Source organism: Synchiropus splendidus, chromosome 9, assembly GCF_027744825.2.
Source record: "Synchiropus splendidus isolate RoL2022-P1 chromosome 9, RoL_Sspl_1.0, whole genome shotgun sequence".
In the NCBI taxonomy this organism is placed as follows: Eukaryota; Metazoa; Chordata; class Actinopteri; order Syngnathiformes; family Callionymidae; genus Synchiropus; species Synchiropus splendidus.
In genome coordinates, this window is record NC_071342.1 from 11,327,546 (window position 1) to 11,346,460 (window position 18,915).

At 38.7% G+C, this 18,915-nt stretch overlaps 1 protein-coding gene across 1 annotated transcript in view; it reads left to right on the forward strand.

The window, feature by feature from the left end:
- Positions 1 to 17,741, forward strand: part of hpse2 (heparanase 2) — a 37,503-nt gene extending 19,762 nt beyond the window's left edge. Inside the window, exons 4-12 of the mRNA XM_053874500.1 lie at positions 1,147 to 1,320; positions 2,318 to 2,489; positions 4,099 to 4,146; positions 8,141 to 8,234; positions 8,764 to 8,870; positions 8,980 to 9,094; positions 12,147 to 12,292; positions 15,112 to 15,258; positions 16,691 to 17,741. Coding sequence (XP_053730475.1) covers positions 1,147 to 1,320; positions 2,318 to 2,489; positions 4,099 to 4,146; positions 8,141 to 8,234; positions 8,764 to 8,870; positions 8,980 to 9,094; positions 12,147 to 12,292; positions 15,112 to 15,258; positions 16,691 to 16,853 — 1,166 coding nt within the window. The 3' untranslated portion in view covers positions 16,854 to 17,741. The remainder of the gene's footprint in view (positions 1 to 1,146; positions 1,321 to 2,317; positions 2,490 to 4,098; positions 4,147 to 8,140; positions 8,235 to 8,763; positions 8,871 to 8,979; positions 9,095 to 12,146; positions 12,293 to 15,111; positions 15,259 to 16,690) is intronic.
- Positions 17,742 to 18,915: the final 1,174 nt, after the last annotated feature.

The window sequence follows — 18,915 nt, forward strand, 5'->3', positions numbered from 1 at the left end:
TCCTCTGTCACAGTTTCAGAGAATCCTGGCGGAAATACTGATTTCATTTTCATATCACACACTCGTATCACACACACGTTAAACAGATTGTCCTCAGAAAAAAAAATAAACAGACATATACTTTCATCGTCAGACAACATCCCCCATTCACATCATCCAAAAAATGTTGTCACTTTTGTACTTCCCTACATGAGAGCACTGTCTTAGCTCCTCTTGGCGAAAATGAGAAGGGGAAGCGTTGCCTGTGTATAACACTAATAGAAAGCAGCTATCAATTCAGATGTGTATATGTAATGATTCAACAGACATAATGGACAAAACGGTAATAAAAGTCTAGTTTTAATTCTCATAGTGTCAGATGTACAAGTGGATAGAATTTCCTCCAGAAAATAAGTGAGGTGATGATGTCATCACTATGCATTCATTGTTACATTGAAGTTGGTTCTTGCAGAATGTGGTATTATGAAACCGTAGTTGTACATTTGACGCTTGTCCCTCGGTCAGACATGACTACAACTCTGCCTGCTATCGACCATAGAGGGGAATTTTGCATTTCTTTGATCTGTACTGTTTTCTATTACCTTTTCCACTACACGCTGAAATGTTTCTCTGAACTCAGCTGGAGTGAATCCGCAGCTGAAGACAACTTCTATTAGGAATTTATCACGTCCCGTGTTGGAAGGGTCAAAAGCCAATGCAATGTTTAGTTTAGTTGGGTGAGACATCGTATTATATTACACACAATATCCTGGGGTTAGGGCCAGCAATATGTTCGATATTAATACAGTGTCTACACCTATTATAGACACTTTTTAGACAATATAAAATATTTAACAGACTCACAATTGATGAAAATTTACAAATTGACCAACTTTGTAAGATGCTGTCATTTTGAAGGTTGAATCATGAATGGCGGACTTTAAAGGAAGATAGCCCATCCGAGTAAGGAAAGCCGTAAGGCAATCTCTCCATCTAGATTTACATTTGTCAAAGAGTGTCAGGAACAATCAGTGATCAATACTGTGTTCTTTGCTCATGCCTGAAAATTGAACTTCTTTAAAGCATATTCATGAGGTCTTGAGATACCCAGACAAATGCTCTTCATTTGAGAATCAAAGTTACAACTGCTTTGTGGGTTTCTCCCAGCCAGGTCTTTAGACAAATTGTACAACTTTGCCGACTGTGCTGGTCTTCACCTGATCTTCGGCCTCAATGGACTCCACAGAAACCCAGACTACTCCTGGAACACCTCGTCCACCCTGAGCTTGCTGAAGTATAGTGCTGGCAAGAAGTACAATATCTCCTGGGAGCTTGGAAATGGTAAGGGTCAATGAAGAATCCTTGTTGAATAGATTTATATTCTGTTTGATTTCAAGATATGTGTCAATCTCTGTGACAGTCTTAGTATTGGTGGGCATTAAATAAAAGATGAAACTGTAATGATTGAAATTGTCTCTTTTACAAGTTCGGTTTTCTTTTGGTGTTAATAGCCACTTGGATGTTGACAGTTACAGGAGTGTAGCGTATATCATTGGTGTAAGGTGCTGCTTGTCGTCATGTGTTCTTATAATACCGGCAAACCTCTTTCCATCTGCTGAATTTAGCTATTTTTGGCTTCTCACTCCTCAGAGCCAGCTGTTTTGGATACCTGTATATATTGGTGTGTTACAAAAATCTTAAATCTTCACTCGTATTTTTCAAATTTCATGTGAAATTCAAATGTCAATGTGACAATAAATATGAAATGTTATTTATATGACTTTATTTATATACTCTGGATGGAATGGAAAAAAAGAAATGAAAAACAAAATATCAAAATCATGCAAAAATGAAAGGTTTTCCAAGGGCTGACTATCCATGACTATTAAAAATGAAATACATTGAAAATGTATACAATATTTGAGACTTAGTTTTTTTTTCTTTTTTGCAGATTTATGAAAAAACATTTTTGTCTAAATAGTTAAGTACAACATTGAGAATGTTTGTACCGATTGTTAGAGTAATCTTCATATGGTTTAAGTGAAAAATGTATCTGTGCTGATCCAACAGTAAATTTACACCTCCTTTTCTCATGGCATTTTAAAGTTTATGAAGCAAATATTTTAAGTTTTCTGGACCCTTGAACTATTATAGAAACAGGTACTGTTCCACAAAATAATAATGATGAAGATTAAAAATGACAATAAATGAGTACACTTTTGGTCTAATAGCTCCATTAAACATGATTTTGGTGGCTTTTCAGGAGCTGTTCAATGACTTAACCAAAACCAAGCCTCAAACACTGCCATTAATGTTCATAATCTGTTTTTATTTCCAGAGCCGAATGCCTATCACAGCATGGTTGGCCTGACAGTCAATAGCACCCAGTTTGCACAAGACTACACCAGACTGAAGACACTGTTGCAATCTGTACGATTTTACAACAAAGCACACCTCTACGGGCCTAATGCAGGTCGACCACGAAAGAACGCTTTACACTTGCTTGATGGGTGAGTCAGAGTTTTCATTCACCTCAACCAAATGCTGCAGCAAGGTTGTTGAAAATGTGACAAAGGTGAATCGCTGAGCTTAACTCCAAGCTAGCCTATCACATACCAACACGCTCGTATGCTGTGTTTATATATTTCTATCCCCCAAGTTCCTAGATCTCAGCTGCAGTTATACCAAGGCAGCGTAAATAAAGTGTCACTTGATTGATAATGTGGCGCAACAATTTCCCACATGCTGGTTGCAACAAGAAACTCCACAAGCATCGGGTTGATTCTACCTAATTGTCACTTGTTTTGGTCTTTGCAGCATACTTCCGAACATCAACAATTAAGTAGAAAGTACTTTTGGGGGAAACTAATTTTCACCATGTTTTTAGGAAATTCAAGAATTGCCTTTGAGAGTACTGTGTGTGCTTTGGATATCTTCTCATCTGTGTTGGGGGCCCAAGAGACACGATACAGCAGGATAATTTATTGAGTTCCAGTGCTGCTTTGATTTCTCGTCTCTTCCGTCTTGGGAAGGTTCAGCTGCAGGTTGTTCGTGTTCTGTTTTTCTGAGCTGCTGTTGTTGGCGGTGTAAAGAGATTAGAGCGCACATCCCTTTTGGCTAATGCGGGTGGTTATGATTAACTAGTGCTCATCTCGTCTGGCATGGATGTCATGACATGATAAAATTTTCAATTCTGCTTAAATAGTACCTCATTAGACTTCACTACCGCACAAGGATGGAAATTGTTTGATCCATTCTGGTCTGTTTTCCTGGTCTAGTTTGTGCCTGGATGAGTGTGGTTGTTTCCTTCTTGCCTGGAATTGTTGCTGTGCATTTCATTCCAAATAAACATTACTATTGAGTTATTTTAACATGTTAGCCCACCTGAGTAAGTGTGGTGTGATATTTTTCCTATAAAATTAATATATATATATTTGTTTTAGATGCATGAGATATGCACATATATCATAGTCGTGACAGAGCATGATGTATACTCCTTATCTTACCTGAATGACCCCAATGTGTTGTCTGTGACCTTTAGGTAATCTGCCCAGCCTCAATAGTCCAGAGGTGTAAATTGAATAAGTGTTGTTTAAGAGGTGGAGTGTTGGGGTATCCAAGGTCATGGATGGTACTTTTAAGAGCAAGGTGATTCCCACAGAGTTTGACACTCTTACGAGGTGGTGGCTTATGTGTTTGACGGCCCAACTACTCTGCTGCTTTTAGGCAAGATGAACTAGATCCTGGACTGTTCACCATCCAAATATTAGAGCCGGGCAGACTAAACAAGCCGCAGCAGTGAAAGTTTTCTTTCTTTGACAAGATGTTTAGAGACTCTCGTATGGGAATGTCTGTCAAGCTGTTACTCCCAAATATGGTAAGACTTGGGTCAGGTAGTAGGCAGCGAGGAACACACACAGACACTCTAGCTTAATGGAGCAGTAAAGAAAGTGTCGTGGTTGATATCACCACAGGGTGAGCTGAGTGTACACAGTTTTTGGCTTCAGTATTTTTCGCGAATTGAAAGAGCCATCCTTGAAAATACAGAAATACCTTAGTAGTTTATCTATAATGTGCCAACTAGAATAAAATAATTTATGTAAAATCTTTGTTTCCCAGGTTTATGAAAAGTGCTGGCTCCGTTGTTGATGCAGTTACGTGGCAACAGTAGGTATTCTACCCTTTTCTGTACTTCATTTTTTATGGTGTATAACGTATGCCTGTCATCTTCAGCCACTGATACCATAATCGGTCAGGTTTGATATTAAAAATTACTTACGTAAAGTAAGTGTTTTTTCTTTATTCTGCACTTTCAGGAGCACATGTTTCATTTTCCTGCAATTTTGAGTTCATTGAATGAAGTATTCTTCAACAAAAGCGTGGGACTTGATCATGTTTTTAGACCATTCAAGTTTAAAGTGAAGACACTGACTCATTGGCTTCAACTTATTGCGTTGAGCAAGCAATTATGAAGCATTGCCTGATTATTTTGGGTGACTGCTGAAATCAAAAGTGTGATATTCTTAGTATCATGTTCTACACTGCCGTTGAAACCAATGTTTTTCTACCAGTATTCCGCGGCACTCTAGGGTGGCCTGAGACACTGACAGGTGTGCCATGGGAAATTTTCCAATTTCATCAAAGTTATTGACATTTTTTAGATATATGAATTTTCTGAAATTATTTTCTGATAGCATACTGGTCTTGCAGATTTTAAGTAACTACAATTATTTTCCCAAAATAAAAGGGATGTTTTTGTTGAAAATGTTGAAAAAGACCACGCTAGAGTGTCAGGTTTGCAAAAGAAATCTTTTTTATTTTAAAGCAACAGCAAAGAAACTGCGGCAGTTAATTATAAATGGGTAACATCTGCCCTACATCTATTCAGCGCTGCAGGAATGCATGCAGCTCATGAACGATTTTATCTTTCAAATACATAATCTGAGCCACAAACAAGCATGAACATGGACGAAGGGCAATATGCTCTAGTCACTCAGACAACCTTTCTAGGAGAGACTGGTCATTAAGGTGAAGGTCAGGTCTAATTAGAAGAAACGGAAGGAGGAAGGGCTGTCAGTACAGCTTAGAAAAACACCACCCACGCTGTTAAAATCAAACCATATGTGTTCTAGCTTTTTCTCCATGTCAATTAGTCCGTTTTACACCAGCGGTCCAAATTCCAGCCCGTACAGAATGCATTGGAGAAACTTTGACCTCTACAAACGGGAAGCGAAACCTGTAAACCTGGGGCCACGCTTTAGCATGTCTAGGCCGCAGATTTTAGTCTGCTACAATACACTCAACTTGTTTTCAATTACTTGCAACAAATATATGTCAACCTAAATAACATGGAAGTATGGCAAAGAAATAATCACAGTAGTTCTAGTTTCGGATCGCCCTACTTACGTGATTCAAATTATGCAAACAAACATTTGTCTTAATATATTTTTTGATCATGGCTCTGGCTGCAGTATATTCTGTGAAATAATCAAGTAATACAAAGAAACTTGAACAAAAATCATTTGCAATTGTTTGTTTAATTTACTTGTCATCCATGCTTGTAATGTACTGATCTGATCCTTGTGTTAAATGATAGAGCACCACAATATTTTGACTCCTAATTATACTATCTTCCCATCATTCCCTTACATTTTATCTGATTGAAACTGAAGATGTACCACTGCAGCGATCCGCAGAGGTCGTCTCTCACCCTCTGTGTTTAGTCCTTGAAACTTGATTTAGCTGCTGTGAGCTGCAGTCTTTCTCTATACCAAACTTATCACTGAATGTTTCCTGATAAAGCAGGAGGTTGCTTCAAATTACAATAGAAGTGGATTTTGTGGAACCCCAGTATGAAGATATGGAATGCCATCTTCCCTGTCTAATGTCAAATGTGGCATAACTATTCCAAGAACAGAAACCTACTAACACCTTCAATTGGCTTCATGTGTGCTGGCATTGTGAAGCTTGCCCGTGGGTATGATGTTTACACATGATAATAGTGACAAAGGCAGGCATTCATCTTCATGTGGAAGCATTTTGTAAATTTACATCCTCTGATGTTACCACATGAGACATTCAAATACATATAGAGTACAGCACAATAAAAACGTTCAACTGAGGGGTGCACCCTGGATGTATAAATGTTAAGTTTCAACAGGATGAGTACATTGCTTTGTTTTGAAAGAATGCGAACGCAAGGGTGAGACAATTTTACATGCTTCTCACAGCAAATGAACAGACAGCTAATGTGCCCAATTTAACTGTCAGTGGGTGTTTGAGGTTGGAACATTGTTGGTGGCATCACGACTGATTGAAAACAAATGACGAAAGCTCCTCACTTACTAGGGATTTTTAGGATCAATTTCAAAGACGAATTAACTGTGGGATTTAAATAATCAAAGTTTCCACAGTTACCTTTTCAGCCTTCTGAAGTCAAAAATGATTCTATGCATACGACCCCATACAATATACATGCTACTTTTGTGTGCGAAACTATTCCATATAAACATACAGACTTACAGCCAATTTCCGACATTATGCTCAGTGACCATCAGTGAATCAAACCTCCACTCAGCCTAGCAACAAAAGGTGAAATATTAGATCATTCAACACATCCTCACTCCGCGGCATATCCTGACGCCATGTGCAGCGTTACGGGCTACAGACAGAGGTTGGGATTAGATAGGCCATCGGATGGCCCTCCTTTCGCTCTCTGCGTAACAGCTTGTCAATTGCCATTTAGAGTGCCTCAAACAAAACTATCATTTGTTGCATCCTGCATTCATTGCACTTTAACTACTCCTCTTCTCATCCGCTTCTGTGCCTCATTACACTCCGTGGGGTAGTTGTTGTTTTAAACGGGTGCAGGACTCTGGACTGGAGCCGACATTGGAGCAAGGCGATAGGCCGTTTTTTTTTCAGTCACATTTCCACCAGACAGTCGTAACCTGAAAGTGGCACGGAGTGAGTGGGAGTGGAACTGCCGTGGACTGTTCATAAGAAATTCGATTTGAACAGACCGACATTTCTCCTCGCTCCAAGGCCGGCTCCTGTCTGGAGAAGCAACCCCTGGTTTGTGACTCAGGATTGAAAGCAGTGCCATTCAATTGCTTCCCCGACTGTCTCATAGACCTTGTGGCGGAGAAATCAGCATCAAAATCACATTCAGTCACCAATCTGTGCTGTGCCCACAATGAAGGGCGTTCAGAAGTTGAACGAAAATAAAACCTAGAGGAGAAGATTGCGTCTCATGACGGCAGGATTTCTGTCTAGTTGTCATTCACAAACTCAATGGTGTGGATGGTTCCAGCTGTGGCATTTTGGCTGTTGGAAAGCTGGCATTTTCAGTCGGCTCCAGTGCCACATGCACCGCATCTGCAATGAAAAGATGTTGGATTCAGACACTGCTGTTCACACAATATTCTCACATGCATTTTAAACACCATATTGAAAATTGATCTTTGTAATATCATAATTATTGTCAGTACTGGTATACCACAATAGCCCTAGCTTAGATCATAACATTGTGAAAAGCTGAACTCACTAGCTTTAAATTGTGTGATCTGATCTCCCCATCTAGACCTAGTTTCTCACATTTTCCCTTTTGATAGTTGTTGTCCATGTTGTTCTTCTCTTTCATACTGGATGATGTAAACTTGAGAGAGTTGTGAAAGTTTAGGTTTCAGATTAGGCATTAGGCAAGACTTCGATCAAATAATCTTGAGTGGAGTGGAGTGAATATATGCAATAACCATATTGTCAATGTAATAAAGACTTAGGTTTTAGACTTAAGGAAGTTTATTTGTAAGTATTGAGCACCATGTTTTCTGTAAGTGTCTTTGTGCAGTGCAGACAGGCAATGTTACTATTCATCAATTCAGTACTTGCACTTTTAGACCACTTTAAGGAAACATCCTAGAGGCAAAGCACACAGGGGAAAGAATAAATACAAGCTGTTTTCCAAAAAAGTAAATTCAATAAGTGTATTTTTCTGTGCCAGGTCTTGGTAAACCTTTTTTAATTTCCATAAAGGAAATTGAGGGGGGGGGACACTTCAATTTATCGTCTTGTTTCAGTAATTTGGCTCGGACAGATTCTTTACAACGACGGTATGACAGGTACACAGAATAATCCTCAGTTTTTCTGCATTTCGTTGCAGTTACTTCATGGACGGCAGGGTCAGCAGAGTGGAGGACTTTCTCAAAACACGTCTGCTGGACACTCTGACAGAACAAATCAATAAAGTCACAAAGGTATTCTCTTTAACTTGTAATTTCACGTCACATTTACATTTTATGAAGATGAATCCATTGCTGTTTGTTTCCCATTCCTATCCACTCTGTAATCTGGAGAATTTGAAGAACTAAGCTTTTTTTTTCATTCTCTCTGGTTCTTGCCAGGTTCTGGTTGAGTTTGGCAGAGCTAGCTTTGTGATGATCCAGCCACATCTGTGCTGTCTACAATAGTTAGCATTAATGAAGTTTTTTGTGCAAGAAATATGAGCAGCGATTTCTTGTGTAAGAGGCTTATTCTTTGGATGTTGTTAACCTAAGTACAAAGCAGCACCATGTTAAAGAAATTATTTGAATAAGGCCTCATTTGCAGCGGAAATTATGGACTGCTCTAACTCAGATCCATCAGATCACTGTAAGCCACCATGATTACAAGAGGATATTCAATTTCATTTCGCACACCACATTGTTGCATGATCACAACTTACACTGCATCATATCAAACAGGGATGAACACGTTGTTGATTTACCCATGTTTGGTTTTTACTAGGTTGTGAACACACACTCTCCTGGTAAGAAGGTTTGGCTTGGTGGACTGGGTCCGGCATGGACTGCAGGGATCAATAATCTGTCCGATACATATGCTGCCTGCTTTTTGTGAGTATCTGAACATTTGAGACATTCATTTGGCATAGTGTACGTCAGTTCTTTTTTTTAATCTAAACTAAATGATGTGTAAATAAAAGCTATGTGATATATTCATCAGGTGGGCCAACACGCTTGGAGTGGCGGCCGTAAAGGGAGTTGACGTTGTCCTACGTCATTCATTCTTCGACTATGGCTACACACATTTTGTGGACCAGCATTTTAACCCCTTGCCTGTAAGTTACTTTGCACCTGAATTGCATTTATGATGTCATGGTATGCCTCCAGCCCAATTATACATTCTTGTGACTGAGCTGATTCCAAATGCACCTTCGTTACCATTCCTGCATGATTTCCTGGATGGCACCTCTCCTGGTTTCCCGTGGGAGCTATTAGCTGAGATGAAAGCTATTTAACGGCGATGAGTGGGTGGACGCGGGAGCGAAATGCCATGTAACCTTAGCCCTTTGTCAGTGGCTCAGGACAGTGTCCCAGCTCCCATCAACCCCCATCACAACTGTCTGCTCCTCCGTACATCACAGTTAGATGGTGAAAGAGATGCAACCTGAGAAACTGATAGACTGGTATCTCTGTAAAATGTCCTACAACATGCTCTGAAGCAGAACAGCTAAGACCCAAGACACAAAAATGTATTCATAGTACTCACACATTTAACCTAAGTTTTTCAATATTTTGTAGCTTTATTTCAAATTAACTCTCTCTATACCTTCATGACTTTTTGCTCCATAAAATCTCAAGAATACAGTCAGTAAAAGTTCCAACTTCACGCCGAGAAGCCGGGCCGATGTAGCCATCCCTCTCAAGTTTGAAAAATCATATCATATCTTGTGAAGAATATATAGAATTCCTTTTTAGCGTAGAGTATAAGGTTGTCATCTCTAAATGTATTGCTCTTGGTGCAAACAGGGATTGTAATATGACAAGCATGTAATTGCAAGTACATTCATTATTATTAAGATTTAGTACTCATCTTCAGACAAGTTCAAAATACGTTTTTGAGACTCAGGAAAAAATGTAATATCTTTCCCACCTGGTTATTTCTGTTTGATGATGGTTAAACAGACGCCACAGACATTCCCTTCATGACATTGCTTTCAACACGGCTGGATGTCCAAAGGTTGCACCAGCCTACCTGCTGAGAGAATTCAGGGACAGCACCGTTTTCTGCCAAAGAAATTTATGACCTTACCCTTTGCCCTATGGCAAGACTTTCAGTCTCAACTCTTATGTTTCTCTTCCGCTTACATGTATTACCTAAAAAAGACGTTGGAGATACCCTGAACAGGTCACCCAATTTTAGACAATTTACGTTCACTAACTTAGCATGTTAGTACGAGGAAATCAAAGTGCCCAAGCAAAACCCATGCAGGCACTGACAGAACTAACAAACTCCTACCTAAGACACTATTTAGAATGATAAATCGATGCAATCACAATGCAAAATATAAGTCTTAATAGCATCTCACTTGTTAAAAATTGGAATTGCTTTGCTCTTATATTCATCCCCAGGTAATAGAAATTTAATACCAAGTGAACACGGCATAAGCCTGACAAACCAAATGGAGTCATGTGCAGCTCAGCATGAATCATTTCCTGTTGTTGCGTCACTCGTGTAGAAAAGGCTTTCGCATCACCTGCAACATTTTATATTTTATTTATAGTTGCTATACAAACATGTGCCTTTATTTTTTTTCATTGTTTGGACAAGTTTCCTCAAATTGTTTTGTAACAATTATAGCACACTGAGACTGGATATGATATGTATATATCCATGTTTTCATTCTATACCAAATGTAATCAAACATCTTTGACCCTGCGTTTTATTTATAAATCTATATGTCTGCCCTTTGCCAACCCTCTACAGTTCCACGATGTGCTCTGCTTGCTACTTCGATGCCTTTCGAAGCAAATTACATTAAAGCCTGAATGGAAAAAAGAAGCCCTTAAATGTTGCCATATGCAGGATTGCATGGGAACTTCCTGAGGAACACATGTTGTTCTGGAACTCTTGGAGAGGTGTTGAGTCTGTGTAGGCTAAAGACTGAGCTGCAGCGTGGTGGACCACTCAGCAGTCATAACAGAAACCAGCAATGATGATGAAACATAATGATGGGTAAAAAGAGCCATATATTATACCTGTCAGTCGTGCATGAGACTCTTGTCTTTGGATTCACGATCAACAGGGCAAATAAACGCGAGAGATTTTAAATCACATGACTAGATTTGAGATTTTTGGAATTTATATTTATCTCAGTCATGAAATTTTAAATGTTCCTTGGTTATATTCTGCTTCACACATGAGATGTTAATATCTTCCCAAATGTTCCTTGTGTGTTGGACACATTGTCGTCTGATTGGCCAAGTGAATATAAACCATATGTGATACAAAAATAACAGTGTTTATATAGAGGGGTAAACTGCTGTGGTAAATAGCAAAGCTATGAGTCAGGATGACATGCAAGGTGGTCAATGATGCTGATCATAGGGTCCAGAGGTCAGCAGGAGAACATGAGGCAGGTGATAAAAGTGAAAAAAACATTTTAACATTCACAATTCAACAATGACAAGTGTGTGAGAATATATATATATATATATATATATATATATATATATATATATATATATATATATATATATATATATATATATATATATATATACAAATGGCAATATTTAATAGAGAAGAGAAGTGTGACTAAAATTTGAAGTGCACTAATTTTAAATATGCATTTTAGTTGAACGATCTGCCAATAAAATATTTCTCGTTGTGTGTTCTGTTTTTCTAATTAAAAAAATATTTATATCATTTAAAATATTATTTAAAATGATCAATATTATTGTAGAACTCAAGCCGTCCTGATCGCCTTTGAATAAAACTGGGATTGGCTGCATTGCTTTCTGATCTATGCGGGACAGACTAACGACTGAAGATGTGTTTTATTTGCCATTGGAAATGCATCCATATTCTGTAGTTGTATTCTACATAGAGTCAGTAAATTAATTCTGTATATAAACATGCTCTGCTTTTGGTACTTTGTACCACATTTGCTTTTCAGACACTGAAATAAAGAATAGCTGGAAGACAAACATTTTTCCCTACTCACCTTCTTTTAAGCAATTTTCTATGTTCCAAAGATTGTAAGTAGTCAAAAATGTTATTTTGCTGTTAATAAACTCACTAACTGTATATACATGTGATGCGCTATAGATGTAATATCCTTACGTTCTTGTGTGTGCTTACATGCTTGGGTTTATCTATCTTTGCAGGAGTACTGGCTGTCCCTTGTCTTCAAGCGTCTGGTCGGTCCAAGAGTTTTAGCCGTCCGAGTTGCTGGGTTACAAAGGAAGCCCCAGCCAGGACGGGTCATCAGAGACAAACTACGCATTTACGCCCACTGTACAAGCTATAACAAGTATGTGAACTCAATAAATCATTTCCTTACACCATTTGAATAAATGCCACCATTGATCAGGATTTCTTGATATTCTAGATAGGTCTTGGATATATGTAGATTGAAAGCAGATTCCTGTCAGGTTTCCTTCTTCCCCTCTTCATAGTGTTTCCCTGCAAACACCTGAGGCTCAAACGTCTGGCGTGGAAGAATACAATCCCCAGAAGGCCCATAAATAAGTAGACCTCAGACAACCACACATTCACAGCTCAGAACCCATAAAACTTAACGGGTATCACTTATCAGGTGTGTGGGTTCCTTCTCGCTGCTGTCAAAGAGTCGCTGAAAGGTGTGCTAAGCCTTTATCCCATCTCGGATTGGCTAGAGGGGGGTACTCGACGAGGACGGACAATAAGGTAGTCTGTATAGGACAAAGATAAAGAGTGCCAGCAGGGCCTGTTCAAGGTTATCATTTAACCCAGTCATGATCTTGTCAGCACTCGGCTAGACTTTCGGCCTTTCTCCTGATCAACTCAAGTGCAGAATAAAAGTATTCAAGCATCTCACAAGTAGTTGGGCGTTAGCAGAGTAGTTGGCTAAATTTGCGTGAATTACACTGCACCCTCAGGTATTTTGATCGACTCAGCCATCTTTCATGTTTGGGGCTACAGTTACATCAGTTCTGGATGAGAATTGACTGTCATCTGTTTGGACAGTAATCTGCTCAGGCTTGGATTTTATTCCATTTCAAGTCACACATCTTATGCCAGAATTTGGTTTGAAGCAGACAGCCCTGTGTTGGACACAACATAGCTGCCATGCCTCAACTGTGTTCCGCAGTAGAGTGGAAATGTGCTTATTTCAGTCCGCGGTTTTAAAAGTCACGGATTGACTTTCCCCCCTTTTAGTGGTTTTTACTCTTTCCAGCAAACAGTCGACTTCAGAAAGATGTTTATGCTCCTGGTTTGGATTTCTGCTGTGTTTTTCATTTTAATGAGCCATTATCTCTCCCTCCATCAAACCATAGTCCACTGAATCTAATTTCCAACTTTTTCATCATGCAATCTTTTTGTCTCCTTGATTGAATCTGCCCTAACAATACTATACAAAATTGTGTGTTACATCATGTTGTCTTACATAAATTAGATCAGGGTAGTGACGACTGGGTTGAGATGACTACCAGACGGTTAAGCTCAACTTCTGCTTAGACCCAAAGTACCAAGGCCAACATCTGGTGTTCTTAAGTGCTGTTTCTTAGTACCTTACTGTTTCCGATTTTATCGTGTTTGTCTATCCTGTCATACCTCTGCCACCAGTATAATCATAACATTATCCCCGTGCTCTGTTTCTAGGAGACGGTATTAGGAATCTTGCTGGTGTAACAGTAGAAGTGTTTCCGCTTGTGTTCACACACATTAACTCAACACCACAGCCACTGGCTAAATTTTGCCTAAAGGGTCCCCCAACAGATTCAGCGTGTAATAGTCTATCAGAACCAGGAGGCAGAGCAAATGAGTTTGAGTTTCTTCCTGCAGTGCATGTGCATAGCTGACAATGAGTGGGCATCTCTTTAGAGATTTAAAAAAAATCACTATTATAAGCAATGAGGATTAGATGAAATACAAGTTTTTATTGTCATGTCATCATATTATTACTATCCCAGCGATTTTTGAGATTAGAAACACTTGAGCAGGGGTGCAGTGGTCAAATTACATGTTCGTCAAGCACTGCATGTTTACGCCACACATTCTGTTTGAAGAAAACAAACTGTAAAAGAATAATAGACAACATTACAGTCTCTGAGGCCAATGTTTTCAGTTGTATCAATTACCATCCTAAAAATCTACAAACAAGCTTCACTAAGTGTAAATCTACCGACAGAGATGGTGAGTCATGACTGTCAGGGCCAAGCTCAGCCGTTTTGCTTTTTGTGAAAACATGTTCTTTTTGCTCTTGTGCATCTGTCCCACCTGATGCTGTTTAAGTCATTGAGGTCCGGCTGTCTAGTATCATGGTGACCAAACAGACCAAAGTGTTTTCACTCATGTCATTCAAGTTCATGGAATACATCTTTTCCACAGTTCTGTTGAATCTTAATGTGTTCGCAACAAGCCTAATATCATGCATATATCTGGGGAGGAGAAATAATCAGCCATAGATACCGGGGCCTTCATCTCTGTGATGATCCTACGTCTTCAGAAGACTGATGGTGTTGTCCTCAGAGACTTAGTACTGTCCTCCTTCTACAGCCATCTGGTGGAGATCATCTGCCTGTATCATGGTGTGGCTTGACTGAGGAGATGAAAGCGCTACATCAGAATCAGAATCAGCTTTATTGCCATGGTCAGTGGGGACCACACCAACTAGGAAAGTGCTTTGGAATGATGGGCAGTCAAAAATAAAAATAAAGATAAAAAGAAAACGGCTCCAGAAGCACGTTGAGGGCCTGCAGCATTATTAAGGACCGCAGTATCTGCAGAGCATGAAACACTGGGCTAAGTAACGTGTATTCTTTTGCTCACGTTTCGCTGTCACTTCTTGGCCCCAGTTACGTATTTCACTCTATTTTTTCTGAACTGGAATGACAGTAAACATGAGTGCTCAGCTGAACACACAACATCAATTATTGCTCAGTTAAAACTTCAGATGTGGCGTGGCAGGTGTTTTTGTTATTTTATACTGACAAAACTGTCAAGTACACTTCTTGTAGCTCAGAGTTTGAGCTCCCTCTTTAGTTAGTATGAAGAATACTTTGTAAGGATAGGACGATAGGATGAGTCAATGTGAGTAGTTTTTGTCACTTTAAGGATAATTCAAATATCATTCCCTTCTTTCTCTAGCCACAACTACATTCGAGGATCCATAACCATCTATATCATCAATCTGCATCGGTCTCGGAAGAAAATAAAGTTGGCAGGCACGTTACGAAACAAGACGGTCCATCAGTACCTGTTGCAGCCCTACAGCAACGACGGCCTGAGAGCCAAGTAAGCCAATAGACACACACACACACACACACATTCAGGCACAGGCATCAAAAGAGTACCCTGGTTTATTTGTCCTGATCAAACATGACAAGTGCACCAGTTAAAGAGCCAGGTTAACACAACACAGCTGCACCAGTCTTTGGGCCCGGTACTTCATGTCTCCGTGGGACAGATTGACTGATTAAATGCGATGACCCTCTGAAATAGAGAGTAGCATGAAGTGGAGACCTTGGTAGATCAAACTGCCCTCTATTTAAACATCTGTGTTACATTCCAATCATCCCAAAATGAAATGAAGTAAAAAAAAAAAAACTCTGTGGCTCTTGAAATTTTTCTCCCTGTGTTTGGGTGTGAGGACGCCCAAGTGAAGGTGCAGTTGAAAACTGTGCTTAACTGTGCCTATCTCTATCTGTCTGTCTGTCTGTCTGTGCATTATTTTTGAATAATGTTTCAGTGTCTTCGTTGTGAGTTAGTGACTCACATTTAATAATGTTGAGGTCTTCCACACGCCTCATATAAAGGATATATTTGTTCATATTAAATATTCTCCAGCTAACAGAAAAGGGTTATTATCCCCTTAAAATGAAAAGTTCATACTTAAGACGCCTTCCCCCTTTTAAGATGCTGGTTGTTATTCTGTCTCAGATTTAAGCCCAAGATCCTGGAATAACAGCCTAATGACTCGGGACCGCGTGAGCGTAAGTTTGTTTTTGGGTTACGTGATACCTTTACAGAGCTCACGCTTGATCCTGAAATAACACTGTAATGGAAGAGGATGTTTTAGGTGTTAGAACAGGATTGCCAGGCAATTAATTGGTGAGTGAGTGCGAGGCCCGGCCTTTTTCTTCAGCCTTACATGCTTCTCTTCACCACTGGCAGCGCTGGCAGACTTTTATGAAGACTTTAGTAATACCAGATGTCTGTATTTGTTTGAGTGGCGCGACTTTATCTAACAAGTGGGTCAAACACTCAGGTCTGTACAAATGTGGGGAGGATTCTGAGGGTTCTTTGTGCAACTTCATGTGACATTATAACTGAATTGAAAGTTTGATGGTGGGATATTTTACAACTGGAGAACCCCCTTAAACACTGCTAGTCTTTGCTTACAATATTTTTAATGTTGCTCAGAATTTATTCTAATGTACTTGCGCCAACTTCTCATTAATTAATTAATGGAGTAACATTATTTTTAGAACTGATTTGATGGTTTCATGATCATTATTATTAAATTAAATAACATTGAATCAAAAACGTGTATTGTGTATCTTAACATAAACTGTCTCTAAAAACACACACATATATATAATATATATATAAAATAGATATGTCAATGGCGCCCTCGGGTGTTCAACTTGGGAAGATAACTTTAAAACGACGTGAGATATTTTTCATGACTCAGTATTTTTTCCGTCTTTTCCCATCTTCTTCACAGGCATGTACAGCTCAACGGAGAGAAGCTAGTCATGCTGGACAATCAGACATTCCCCGAGCTGAAACCCAAAACTTTGAGGGCTGGCAGGACAATAGCGATGCCTCCACTGAGCATTGGATTTTATGTCATCAGAAACATGAATGCATACGCCTGTCGGAGATAACACTTGGCTTCTAGTCCTGATGTGCAGGTCATTCAAACCTGAAAATGGTCATCATCTCACTGCCAGCCTTTTAAGTGCAGACTGTGTGTCTGTCTGTACTCTTTGTTTTTCAGCCTTTTTCTTTCAGGACAGAAAAAAGGGACCTCCCCCATCGTGGATGTTTGACTCGATCGGTCCTCGTCCTATGGAAAACAAGTCACTATTCCTTAAATCACTGTTTCTAAAGCGACGGCTGACTCACTAAACTGCACTGATTTATAATCAGTTTGTGGAAGAGGCTTGTTTTGAATAATTTGCATACAACTTTTTGTGCCAATGGAATCACAAACCTAACAGCATGACTCACTAAAAGCTATTTAATGATGCCATGATGTGATTCTGTTATGTTCAAAGCTAAAACTTGTCAAGTCATTTTTCTCCACAAGCTACAGTGCGTGAAATTGAACTGAGGCCTATGTGTGTCGGACGGTATTGTCGTTGGTTTTACTGACAAAGCTACTGATGTTTTTCCAGTCAAGAGGCATATTTTCTGCCAAAAGCTTTTAAAGAACTTTAAGGAGAAATTGCCATCATGCCTTTGAGCCTGTTGTTTTCTTAGTCTGCTGCAGGTTTGACAGCTCTGTCTCATAAACCTGACAGTCACCACATTCAAGAATTTAAAATTCCAGTTAGTTTCCAGTGTTCATCAGCTAAAACCCTTGTCCTCTATGCTGCTAGTTTTTGTGTGTGTGACATCTGTTGTGTACATATTTGTTGCCATTTCTGAGAAGAGTTTTTGTACATTGAATAAGAGATGGAATAATGTGATGCTACATTACATGTAATATTGTTTAAAATAATTACAGACATGTCTATATAGAAAATAATTTTACAAAATACACTTAGGGAAAAAAAAAAAAAAAAAAAAAAATATATATATATATATATATATATATATATATATATATATGGGCAGTCATGAAAAATAAAACTGGATTAAATATCTTGTGTATTTTTCCTGCAACAATATTTAAATATAATTGTTTTAATTTATTTCATCAGACTTCATGTAATGTTATTACTCGCAAATTATTGACTGTATCAACAGTTTGTTTTTTTCTAAACAAAAGAAGTAAAGAAGTAAAAAAATAATAACACTTATACTGTATTATCAAAATTAGTTACTGACTGTGCTTCAAATGAGAAGGTGCCTGAATGAGTGAGCTATCTATCCTCTGGTTTTTGTGATGCAGAGATGTACATATTTCTTTCGGGAGAGCGTTATATTGTTGTGTTGTGTAAAATGTATGATTGAACATATGAACATATTTTTTGTAATAAAATTACACACATTAAGAAATGTGCTTTTACATGTGTCTTTTATTTTTGAAGTGAAGTCACATCATCTCATCTATATTTTTGTTTTTGGAGAAGCAGGGACAAGGGATTTGAACACTGGCCTGCGTACATCTTCAATCAGACCCATTTCAGCCATATTTAACCACAAACTTGAAATAAGGTGAGGTGATATGAGTTCTTTCTTATCTATCTTCCTCATGTGAACCATCACACGCCGAAGAACATGATCAGTTTATATCAGGTGTATATGTGTTAAACAATTTAGGCCGTCACAGTAGAGGTAACAAATATAGCCAACGCCCAAATGTTTGCAAGTATTATTATTATTCATAATAATAATAACAATGATAATAATAATAACTCTCCTGAGAAAAATGTAAAATATCTCCAGTCAAAATATATTTTCCAAGTTCAAATATATATATATATATATATATATATATATATAAAATTTCAATTTGTGAATGAGAAGGTTTGAAGAGAAGAAGAAAAAGAAGAAATCCATAAAACAAAGCATGGAGAGGCTTTAGAGCCAACAGCAGTCCATAGAGGCTGCAATACATTTTGAAAAGACAGATCATCACAACGCTTATCTCAGATACTGATGTGACGTCCGTACTCCATCACTTGGACTGACAGCCTTACAACAAGCTCAGAACAGATGTTAAAGCAGCTTGAGCAGTTCTTTGTTGTGGCAAAACGTCTGTCCTGAAACCACATGAGG